Source organism: Equus caballus, chromosome 15, assembly GCF_041296265.1.
Source record: "Equus caballus isolate H_3958 breed thoroughbred chromosome 15, TB-T2T, whole genome shotgun sequence".
Taxonomy (NCBI): Eukaryota; Metazoa; Chordata; class Mammalia; order Perissodactyla; family Equidae; genus Equus; species Equus caballus.
The window spans coordinates 54,613,372-54,625,673 of NC_091698.1; the positions used below are offsets into that span (position 1 = coordinate 54,613,372).

General features: G+C 38.2%; 2 protein-coding genes across 6 annotated transcripts in view; one reads left to right on the forward strand and one right to left on the reverse strand.

Annotated features, from left to right (window-relative positions):
- Positions 1 to 3,202, reverse strand: part of EHBP1 (EH domain binding protein 1) — a 479,839-nt gene extending 476,637 nt beyond the window's left edge. For 2 of the 5 annotated variants that reach the window (XM_070235399.1, XM_023619018.2), the window contains exon 1: positions 2,906 to 3,045. The gene's annotated coding sequence lies outside the window, so the exon portion shown is untranslated. Of the gene's footprint in view, positions 1 to 2,905 lie in introns of all 5 variants that reach the window. The other 3 variants (XM_070235400.1, XM_070235417.1, XM_023619016.2) reach the window with 3 other exon arrangements.
- On the forward strand, positions 3,057 to 9,203 carry TMEM17 (transmembrane protein 17). Its single transcript, XM_001494548.6, has 4 exons — positions 3,057 to 3,282; positions 6,674 to 6,777; positions 6,929 to 7,042; positions 7,988 to 9,203. Exons 1-4 carry the CDS (start codon positions 3,057 to 3,059, stop codon positions 8,264 to 8,266), a joined length of 723 nt encoding a protein of 240 aa, XP_001494598.5. The 3' UTR covers positions 8,267 to 9,203.
- Positions 9,204 to 12,302: the final 3,099 nt, after the last annotated feature.

Sequence of the window (12,302 nt, forward strand, 5' to 3'; positions counted from 1 at the left end):
TGACATCAATAATAACAGGATTCTTTCCAAACCACAATATTTTCCACTCAAAACTCTTCTGTAATATAATTTTGCACTGTCATTGCCTCTTTCTCTCAATTTATTTTTAATAAGGTTTGTTTCAAACTATGAATTGCATGCTTATTATAGGAAATTTGAATAATAATTAAAATTAAAAGGAAAAATACCCATAATTCTATCAATTTTTTCCTCCAGGATTTTGATGAAATAATTGCAATCTAAACAAGGTGTTTCACATATTTTTCCAATGCTAGGAAAAATCTTTAAAGGAATTCATTCAGGCCTTTGATAAATTTGGTTAATATTCATGGACTCCTTTATGGTTAGTCATACCCACTGTGTTTACTAGGAAAGCAAAAGAGGTATTGCCTTGCAGGTATAGTGCAATTCAGAGAATTAAATGCTGGCATGATTTTACTCCACCGAAGGTGTTCCTTCTTCACAAACGTCATTTTAATAGATGTGTCAAAGATAGCCATCACTTATAGAAAGCCTTATTTAATGACACAATCTTCACATCAACCATAACAGTAAGTTATCATTGTTCTCACTTTATAAAACAAAGATCTGAAATGAATCGCACAGCTCCTACACAGTAAAGCCAGAATTTTAGGAGATTTGAACCCTGCTCTCTCTGCTTCCAAGGACATCCTTTCCAGTACAGCCCAGCACCTCACCGTGATTATCATAATCTGCTTAACTAGGCCCTGTGGTTGGGCACTTCAAATGCTCCCCCACCTTTTTTTTTTTTAAACTAACATCAATAATGTTGGAAGCAATATCTTGGTGTATAAAACATTATTTGTTTTTATTATTATTTTCCCAAAATAGAGCCTTAAAATTTGGATTATTGTGTTAAAGGCAGAGTACTTTCAAGGCAATTTGTACCTATTACTGATTGTTTTCCTCAATGAGATTCTTCAAATTACAATTCAATCAGCAAAGCATGAGGATTTCTGCTTCACAGTGCCCTTTATAAAAATCTTGGTCAATTTAATAGATAAGAACTGATTCTTTGTTGCTAAGTTAAAAAAATTTTTTTGGTTCCTATAATTCCCTGTGTTTTACTATATCAATTCTCTATTCTACAGAGTGAAGCTTATATAAGGGCTGCCTAAGTCCTTGAACTAGAAATGGCAAGATATGGGAGTGGTTTTTAGAACTTTTATTCCCTTTCCTCATTCAATGGTTATCCAGCTCCCACTGCAGGTCAGGCACCACACTAGTACTCAGGATAGAAGGATGAAAGCCCGTCCCTGACCTCAAAGAGCTTGTGAACTGGCAAGAGAAATAGACACGGATAGACAATTATAGTACACTGTGACTAGCACTGCGACCAAAGTAACACAGAGGAAGACGCTTGAGAAACACAGAGTAGGGCACGTAAGCCAGCTTCAGGGAGGTCCCGGAAGCCTTTTTGGAGATGCTAAGGCCTGAGCTCTACCTTAAAGAAAAGCAGAAGTTAATCAGCTTTTCCCTGGCATCTCTGACCAGAATTAATTGCTTCCTCCTCTGTGCTCTTTTACTCAAGCATATTGTACTAATATTTGTTTCCACATCTCTCCCTCTCTCACTGGGCTGAGCTTCTTGAAGGGGAGGGACTTTATCCTTAATCAGCCAAGTGCAATGCCCAAAAAAGTAGGAGGAGTGCAATAAACATTTGATGAATTATTTGGAAATGCTAGCCATGTAGCTGTTTCCTCTCATACCTTCCTCTTGACATTTATATAAATATGTATGGTTCCTTTTGATTGTAAAAATAATACTGTTCATCACACACCTTTCAGAACGGCTAAAATGAAAGGATGGAAAATAACAAGTGTTGGTGATGGACTTGAAGCAACAGAAATGCACACACATTGCTAAAGGCAGTAGAAATTGGTACAACCACTTTGGAAAACTGTTGGCAGTATCTATTAAAGCTGGGTAGAATCTCATAAGCCAGGAATTCCACTCCTGGGAACAACCTCAGCACAAAGGCACGCATATGTTCACCAAGATGCATATTTTCATCAAAAGCGGCACTACTCAAAATAGCTCCAAACAAGAAAATACATAGATGCTCATCAAAAGCAGAATGGATAAACTTACTGTGGTGTGGCCACATACAGCAAGGAAAAAGAAGCTACACTCAATAACATGAAGGAACTTCATGAAATTAATTTTGAGGACAAAGAGTCAGATTTTTTCTTAAAAAGCACTTACTGTATGATTACTTTTATATAAAGCATAAAAATAGGCAAAACTATTCTATGCTGTTGGAAGTCAGGAAAGGTCATCCAGAAGTGGAGGGTTAGCGACTGTAAGGCAATAGGAAGGGGGAGATTCTGGAGGTGCTGAAAAGGTTCTGTTTCTTGATCTGGGTACTGGTTACATAAGCATACTCAGTTCTGTATGTGTATTATACTCAAATAGTGTTTTAAAGAATAATACATCTTATTTGAGAGAAAGCTGGAAAATACAGACATGTTTCAAAAAATTTAACTCACCCACAACCCACTATCCAGAAATAACTGCTATTAACATTTTGGATTGTTTCCTTCTAGTCTTTTTTTGAAGCCAAGGTGCTTGTGCTACCTCCCACTGTTCCCCACATATTTACGCACGTACATTTTGCTAAAAAAGGTTCATTTCTATTTAGTTTTACTTTCAGTTTATTTTTACTTCAAGTTAATCCATATCATCAAATATTCATTGCAAGCATTTTTTTAAGCTGCTGCAATATATTCTACCAAATATATATACACATATACACACACACTATATATACACATAGCTCCCAGAAGAAAAGCTACTGGGTCATGAACATTCTTCAAGCTCTGCATTCATTCTCTATTTCCTTCCAGAAACGTTGCATCCTCTGCAAGGGCTCTAACCCTCATACCTTAGATCACAATCCAACCCCAGGTGATTTATTATAATTCCTATTTGCTTTTAAAATGGTCGGGCTTAAAACAGAACGAACGAATCTGCCATTTTAAACCCGGCTGACGCGCTCAGCGACCCCGGCTCTCTCCCTTCCAGGCGCGCGGGCTATGGAGCAGCACCTGGGCCCCCGCAGCGCGGCCGCGCCGGCGCCCTCGCGCCGCCCGGTTGCCGTGGGAACCGCAGAGCGCGGCTGCGTCCGCAAACCCAGCTGTGAGGGGCTCCGAGGCCCGGGCATGGAGCTGCCGGACCCGGTCCGCCAGCGGCTGGGAAACTTCAGCCGGACCGTGTTCAGCGACTCCAACCGGACCGGGCCGGAGTACAGCGAGGGTCCCGGTGAGTGGCGAAGGCCCAGCGCAGGGGGTGTGGCCCGCCGACGGCCTGGCGCCTGTTTTGGTGCGGCCAGACTTTGCCCGGACCTAAAATGGCGGTTTCGCCTTCAGCTGGCCCTCCGCAGTGCGGGAAGCGCCCTGATCGCCGGCCAGTCCTGGGCAGACCACGCTGCGGCCTGGCTGGCGAATTGCGAGTGGTGCTGCTGAGTTGGCGCTGGCCTTCTTCAAAAAAGAAAAATATAAAATCCGCCTTCGCAGCACACGTCCTGTCCCAGCCGTCGGCGAAGGCCGACGTTGCTTTCCCTCTGCAGCGTCCGCCCTGGCTCTGCTGGCCAGGATGGAGCGAAAACAGCCCAGGCAGTCTCCCCGTCCCGCTCCCCACCCCCACCCCGATAACATTTCTTTTCCTTTTTTCTTTAGCTAGCAAAACAAGTATGTTCCACCGCAAGTCCGTTTTCTGGCAGAAGAGATGGAAAGAAGTTTTTTCAATGAGTCATTTTGAACCGCTATCCACTCCAGAGTGGCAGCTGCCACACTAGCATCGCCTTCGACAAAACTCGCCCTCTTCCCTGCTTTCTCCTTCCCCTTCCCTGTATGTAACTCTTTCCCTACGTCTGGTAACAAAATACCGCAACGCTACATTCAGCATGACGACAGGTGATAACGCAGTCACCTTCACCTCCTCGTAAATCGTGATGATGGGCAACATAGTGTCAACCACTCCCATGCGGTTTTTATCACTGAATTCTGCTGGGAAATAGAAATCTTTTCTTCTTGCCTGGTTTAGGGATTTTTAAAAGAGGGCAGAGAAAAGTAAAGTCAATTCCCATAGTTGCGTTTTTTCACCCTGATTACTTGCCTGTCCCCCACATGTAGCCCTCTTCATGATTTAGGATGTACAGAGAAAAAGGTAATGTGAAAAATTAGGTTTTTACAGTTCTGATTCTAAAGCTAAGGGTTAACAGGCACTAAAATCTGATGATGCAAGGTATCAGGGGTCAGCAGACGTTTTCTGTAAAGGGCCAGATAGTAAATATTTTAGACTTTGCAGGCCAAAGGTCTCTGCGGCAGCCACGGATAATGATAATTGAATTGAAATTGTGGAGTTCCAGTGAAACTTTATTTATGGACACTAAAATTTGAATTTCATATGATTTTCAGTGTCACAAAATATTATTCTTTGATTTCCCCCCCGCAACTATTTAAAAATGTGAAAAACTGGTTTTAGTTCACTTGCTATACAAAAACAGGCAGCTGGCTGGTAGTTTGCCTACCCCTGATTTATATAATGTTTTAATTTATGTTCCATTTACAGAACTCGTACTTTTGCAAAATTTAGTAAATTCATGTCTTGTGCTTTCAGGGTTCATTTACATAGTCATTTGGTTTTCAATTGCATGATTATAAGTTTGATCAGCTGAAATATAGACAGTATAACTTAAGATGCTCATGTACAAAATTTCTAACATAAAAACTTCTTTGCAAAATTTGACTACAGTTTTTGCTCCAAAGGTATTAAAATTTTCAGCTTAACTAATTTATCGTTATCTTTCTACATTTTCTTCTTTGTGGATCTGAAGTAGGTTTAATTATTTGTACTATAATTGAAAGTGTCTACCTTACCATGTCCACAGCTGACCAAGAGTTGTACTGTTATGAAAAAAAATCCTAGGCTGGTGAGTTGCCTTCAGATATAACAGATTTTAAGAATGTATTGGTTTATCAGTGATAATTTAATAAATAGGTGCAAGCAAAAGTAGATCATCACAATTTTTTTTAAAGTAGATCATAGTAGTGAGGCATATTCTTGGAGCTAATGGAAGCTTTCTTGCTATGAGAGACCATGATTATTCCTTATAATTTTAAATTTATTAAGTGACAGATATAAAATACTCAGCTGTGGAGACAAAAAAATCAGTTTTTAAGAAATTTATTTTAGGGGCCAGCCCCGTGGCGGAGTGGTTAAGTTTGCGCAGTCTGCTTCGGCGGCCCAGGGTTTCGACGGTTCGGATCCTGGGTGCGGACATGGCACCGCTCGTCAGGCCACGTTGAGGCAGCGTCCCACATGTCACAACTGGACTATGTACTGGGGGGATTTGGGGAGAAAAAGCAAAAAAAAAAAAATTTATTTTAGAGCCTTTGTACATTCCTACATTTAGAGCAATTGATTTCAAAATATGTTTCTGCTCTTAAATTGTTAGAATTTGGTCAAATTTAGGATGCATTTGTAAGACTCAATTTACAAAATCAAATTCTTAATTTAGGGCCCTTCTCCCTTACATAAAAGCAAAAAATGCTATGTAATCAGCCTTAGATAAACGAAACTCACGAATGGCCACACTGATAATGTCCTTATAACAGTGTGTTTTCATTCATTCATTCTTTCTGCTTATGCATATTTGGTATTTACCACGTGTAAAGCAAGATGCTAGATTCTATGAGGGTCTCAAATTTGAGTAGAATGTGGTCTGTGCTTATAGTGAGGCTGTGAATAAGTAAAAGAGAAGGAATGGGGACTAATATTTATTGAGTGCCTACTAAGTGCTAGGCATGGTGGTTGTTGAAATAATTTATATTATCTCTAATCCTCACAAGCAACCTGTGAGGTAATTTTAATGTTACTATTTTACAGATGAAGAAATTGAAGCTCAGAGAGGTTAAGTAACTTATCCCAAGTCTGGCATCCAGAGCTAAGGGGAGTTTGGGGAGTTCCGAGTTTACTTGGACTCCAAAGCTCGTGATCTCTTCAGTACACCAGACTGTGTCTCGAGTGAGGGGAGTGTGGTTCTTTGCTAACACTTCTTATACACAGGTTAGAGTGATAAGTACCTAGAGGGGAAAGAGATTTCTGCTGGGACGGGGGAATATGATCAAGAGAGAATTTATGGAAAAAGTGGTATTGAATTGAGTGTTAATGAATGGGTGGGATTAGGGTATGCTGAAAAGGCATGTGTGTCTATGATTTGGGAGATTAGTTTTTGTATGAAATTAGTTTATATGTGAAAGATTAGTTTTTGTATATTTAGTGTGTTCATTTTATAGGCTCTTTACAAAGAACTCTACAAAGGAGGCAATGATAATTAGTGTTGTCTGTTCACTATGATTCATATTGATATTCCACATTTAATCTATACCAGTAAGTGCACAAAAAGTCAGCAGACTATAATGGCAAAATGGTAAAATAATTGAAAAATATGAAACATACCCCCAAGTAGCCAATATATGAACTAAATAGTATTATGATGAATATTTTCTTTCACAGTCAATGATTATAAATAGGCTTAAATTTGGAGTTTTATTGAGTCAATAGTGTAGTTATTCTAAGGAACTAAAGGATTTATAGGGTGTAGACCAAGATTAAGAATTTGTTCCTTTTCTCTTTACTTCTTCTGTAGATAATGAAGTGGTTTCCAGTTTGGCATTGCAGATGTCACTTTATTTTAACACTTACTTTTTCCCACTTTGGTGGGTGAGCAGTATTATGATGCTTCAGATGAAGGTAAGTCTGTGCCTTTATACTTATGCTGAGGTCTCTTCTGCCCATCCCTTGCATTGTTAGTAAAATTAAAGTTCTTAGTATTTTTGTTCTATCTCAAGACAGTTTTACTATATATGAGATTTTACAAACGTGTTTATTTTTGTTTTTTTAGTATTCAATCTTGCCTGATTACTACAAATTCATTGTGGTCACTGTTATCATCCTAATAACCTTGATTGAAGCTATCCGGTTGTATCTGGGCTACATGGGGAACCTGCAGGAGAAGGTAGGCTCTTCTTTCCTTTTTCTCAGTCTACACATAAATGCAATAAGGTTTTCATAGCAAGGAAAAGGCAGTGAGATGTGGTGAAGGAGCAAAAGCCTGTAGTTAAGGCCTGGCTCCAACTTTACCACTTCTGTCACTGTGGTCTGTTTGCTTAATCTCTTGAGCTTTAGTTTCTTCATATATAAAATGGGGGAAATATTTACTTCACAGGTTTGTTGGGATTAAATGAAATAATTGATATAAGGTATCTGAACGTCGTAAGCACATAAGAATTGATAGTTTTCCCTCTTCTCACCAGTCTTGAGGTACTTGGTCAATCAAACATATTTATTTGGATCCTGCATAAGAAAATGGGGGGAAATTATAAACTCATTTCCTATGCCAGTCATGTTTTTTGAATCATCCTGCTGCCTAAGCATTTATAGTTACCAGAGCTAAGGGATAATGCCCAAAGATTTCTATGGTTCTCTAGGCCCTTCATAATTAGGCCCCACCTAGCCTGTCTCACTGTATTTCTTGCTATTTCCTAATCCAAACATACATTCCAGGCTGATGTGTTGATTCCCAATCATGCTCATTCCACATCTTTGCTCACTTACCTCCTTCTCGCCTCTTTCTCCTTCTACCCAACTTAAAAGCCTACATCCCTGAATTCTTTCTTTCACCTACCCTAATCACTCTCGTCTTATTTCTTGTAACATTTAGTCTATCCCTCTAAGTGGTGCATTTAATTATTCACTAAAGTGTGTATTCAAGGATTGTCACATAAATTACTTGTACTTTTCTCTTCTAATCTAGACTATAAATTCTCTGAGGACAGTGTTATACTCCTTTTGAATTAGAGAGCGCATAATGTAGGTTCAGTCGTGCTAAGTACTTGCCTATCTAAATAGACAAAAAACTATACTTTACTCATCTGATTACTCTTAATGTGTGTCATTGCAGGTTCCTGAGTTGGCTGGCTTTTGGCTTTTGAGCCTTCTATTGCAGTTGCCTTTAATTCTTTTCTTGCTCTTTAATGAAGGCCTAATGAATCTGCCCTTGGAAAAAGCGATACACATCATCTTCAGTATGTTCCTTACTTTCCAAGTTGTTTCAGCATTTCTTACCCTGAGAAAAATGGTAAATCAGCTGGCAACTCGTTTCCACCTTCAAGACTTTGACCAGCTCTCTACAAATAGAGGAGGCATGAGAAGAATGAGATCCTGTATAGAAGAGATTTGACCCAGTGCTGTTGAGTGAAAATCTGAAAGATCATTCTAGAAGACTATAAGAGTTAGGAAAATGTCAGAGATCTAGCATGAGAAAAAGGACAAAGCAAGTGTTGTGTTTTTTCCGCCGAGGAAGATTTTCCCTAGGCTAACATCTGTTGCCAACCTTCCTCTTTTTTTTTTCTTTTTTTTTTTTTCGGTTGAGGAAGACCAGCCCTCAGCTAACGTCTGTGCCAGTCTTCCTCTATTTTGTATGTGGGTCACTGCCACAGCATGGCTGACAAGCAGCGCAGGTCCACACCCAGGATCCAAACCCACAAACCTGGGCTGCCGAAGCGGAGTGCATGAACTTAACCACTACCCCATGGGCTGGCCCCCAAAGCAAATGGTTTGAATTATATATACTCTCTAGCTCTGAAACACCAAAGTTGGGGGCAATAAGACTACTTGTACAGTCCATGAAAGCAGTAAGTCAACCCTAAAGCCTAGATATTGTCCACCTGATGCCAAATATCTTAATTTTGTTGTTGCTGTTGACTTTTTCAGGTGTGTAGAAATCTGTATTGGTGGTCGCAGTTTACCAGATATACTGTGATATTTCTAGTTAGCACCTTTAACTAGAAATGTGAATATTTCTTTTAAACTTGTTGGCTATCCATATGTTGGCAGTACATCTGAAGCATATGGAAATGTTTGTCAATATTCTGGTGTATTAGACTATATTTATAAACCGAGACACCAAATTTTCATTCTGCTAGGGTTAAATTCTAACCCTAGTCTTAGCTATTATAGTGAGGTTAACAAGAAAGCAGGTGGGTTATCATGGTGTTTAGGATATATTTTTATCATAAAATTGTAAGTTTCATGAAACTATGTTCAGTATTTATGGTAGTGGTGTATAAAATGTCTTTATAATAAATTATAAAATATGTTAAAGTATCTGCAACAAATCATTCCTTTCTTGTATAATTCTTTTGTACAGTTCTTTGTACAGTTCCTATACAGTGGGTTTATTATTTTTATTACAGAGTTGCAAGGGAAGAAAGGAGGGAAAAAACCACCATATTAGAGAGGCTTCTAGGTAGTGGGTTCTGTACTAGGCACATTAACCCTCGTGATCTCATCTACTGCATCATTATTCACTGAAGAACTGCTTCATACCCAGTAGATTCACATGAGGCTTGACTGGAAAAGCCAGAGTGCCTGTTACTACATGGTGAGAGCTAGGATGACCAGAGGGACTATATCCATGATCCTAAATGAGCATGTTCCCTTGCTAATGGGAGAAACCTATTTAAGGAAATTCCATTAAGAACAAAGTTGCTTGGGTGTGTCTAAACATTTTAAAGTGATTATTGGATTATCTTAAGGGATATAATATTTTCTTCTTTCCTGTAGGGAAATGTGCCTTTATAAGTAATGTATTTTACTGAGACAGTGGTAGCTATATTTAAAATCGTTCTTTCCAATTTTCCTTTTCTGTAATTCATCTTCATCTTAGGATTTCCATATTTTGCCTTATTCATTCTGATATTGCTTAATTTTTGAAAATGTTTTCACTTCCCACCTTTGATTTCACCTGGCCAAACTGTTTATGCTAATTTTATTATTTCTGTTGTTTCTTATTCTATATAAATTTCAATCAAAAATTTCTCCCCCCATGCACTGGCTCCTTAACCTTTCCCCAGTACCAAAGATGTCACTAGGTATACTCCAATAATTTGAAATTCAAAATAGAATTCTGCTTGGATAGTTTTCTAAAACTTATATTTATTTGCATGTGTTTCCAGATGGGAACAGATAGTGATTCTATGAGAAAATATAAAATAAGAGCACTAAGTCTACATAGCAGATAAATTAAGGGAATGATCAAGAAAGGCTTTTTCTGGGGCTGGCCCCGTGGCCGAGTGGTTAAGTTCTCGTGCTCTGCATCGGTGGCCCAGCTCGTCAGGCCATGCTGAGGCAGCATCCCACGTGCCACAAATAGAAGGACCCACAACTAAAAATACACAACTATGTACTGAGGAGTTTTGGGAGAAAAAGGAAAAACAAAATCTTAGAAAAAAGAAAGACTTTCTATTAAACAATTGTTTACAGAGTTTTGTTTTAAATATAAGAGCCTCTGATACATTTAAAGCTTAATTTAGGATTAAGAGATTAATAGCTAAAATGCTAGAGTTATAATAAAATTTTTAGACTACAAAAATTTGGGGAAAATGAATTTTATTAAAATTTTCCCAAAAAATTTTTTTTGCTGTAATAACTATATTGCTTAAAATGCAGATATAATAAGGGTGGGAAAAAAGAAACTACAAAAGTCACTTGAGAACATGACCAAGTCTTTTGTTTTTCATCTCAACAAAACCATGATTTTGTGTTAGGCTGAACCAGTATTTCCTATTGGAATATACCTGGTTGCCTACGTAACCCTATGAAAATTGAGGTAGAGAAGATATTTACATGTTAGCAAATCTGGAGTTTAGGCAATCTTTATTATATTTGAATAAGTTTGTCCATCCTTAATTCCTATTATATCTTTTTTTCCGGGGATTCACAACACTGTTCTGAAAATTTCTAGTTCCAATGTTGAGCTTCACAAATATTTTGTCTTTCACATATTTTTTCTTCCAGAGGCTTTTTCTCGTCACAGACAAGGTGGATGTAAACTTCTGTAAATCAGAATGATTTTTAAAAATTGGATTTTAATCCACTTATGTTTGAATGCCTAGTATATGCAATGAATAGTGGAGGGTTCATAGACAAACAAGATGTGCTCCCAGTTCTCCGAGATACGATGTTGAAGGTAAACTATTTGCAAGACAACTTTCAGACAAAGTAGAAAAGTCTAACTTTAACAGGGAGGTGCGTTGAATGAGTTTCTACCTGATAAATACCTGGCAGATAACAGTCGTTGGCTTCCAATGCATCCCCCCGTTTGTTCCTAGCATTTAGTGTCCAGGATTAGCACACTGGCCCTTCAATCAACATCATTTAGCATTCACTACTCCTCTCACTGTCAGAGCACGGGGAGGGGGGGTGGCGGAGTGAGTGCCGTTGAATACATACACGCTCACTCATACTTGCCTGTGCGCACAATAATAAATGAGAAGTTTCCAGTCTGACGGAAAAGGCAGATAAGCAAATCAGTGCTGCACAGTGTGATGGGGCACTATAGGATTACAGAGAATGGTCATATAAAATAGGAGGAATCTGGGAAGCCTTCCCAAACAAAGTAACACTTGAGGTTTGAAGACTGAGTGGGTATTGTGTTAATTTCAGTATTAAGGACAGAAATAATAGTGACTCAGAGTATTGCTTCAGGTATTACATGCCGTTTGGTAAAGCTGATGGGAAGAGTGCGTGAGAAGAAACGACACACAGTAAGGCAGAGAAGCTTGGGAGGAACTAGTAAACTGAGCTAAAGATTTTAATATTCTGAATGCCTGAATACTTTAAACAGTGGAATATCACAAACAGATTTAGGTTTCAGAAAGATCTCTCTGAAGACAGTGTGGAAAATGGATTGAAATGGTTGGACTAGAGGTAAGACTTGATAAAATAACTTTGAAGAGAACAAGCCAGCCTTGATAAAGTCAATGGCTGTAAAATAAACTTGACTAGAACCTATTAAAGTTAAAAAGAAATTTATTTTACATTTTAAAACAGGTATTGAAAGTTTTTTCCTAATTCATCCTTTTGGGGATTACACACAATGGTAAACAAAATGACATACTCATTGTCTTATTCACCACCCCCCTACCCCAGTTGTTAGATTATTATTAGATTCATAGAAAGCTCTATCTGAAATAGTTTTTTATAAATTTTATTTGACATAACCTATCTGGATGGTTCTTAATTTGCATTAGTTAAGACTATAGGTTTTAAAAACTTAAAAATTGAATCAAGATTTTGAGAGTAAAGGAAAGAAAAATCATCTATAATTCCACCACTCTAAAATAACAACTATTAGCAAATGTCGTATTTCCTTGCAGTTTTCCCTTTGCAAATGCTTTTTAAAAACATAGTTGTGATCACTGGCACTTAAATTT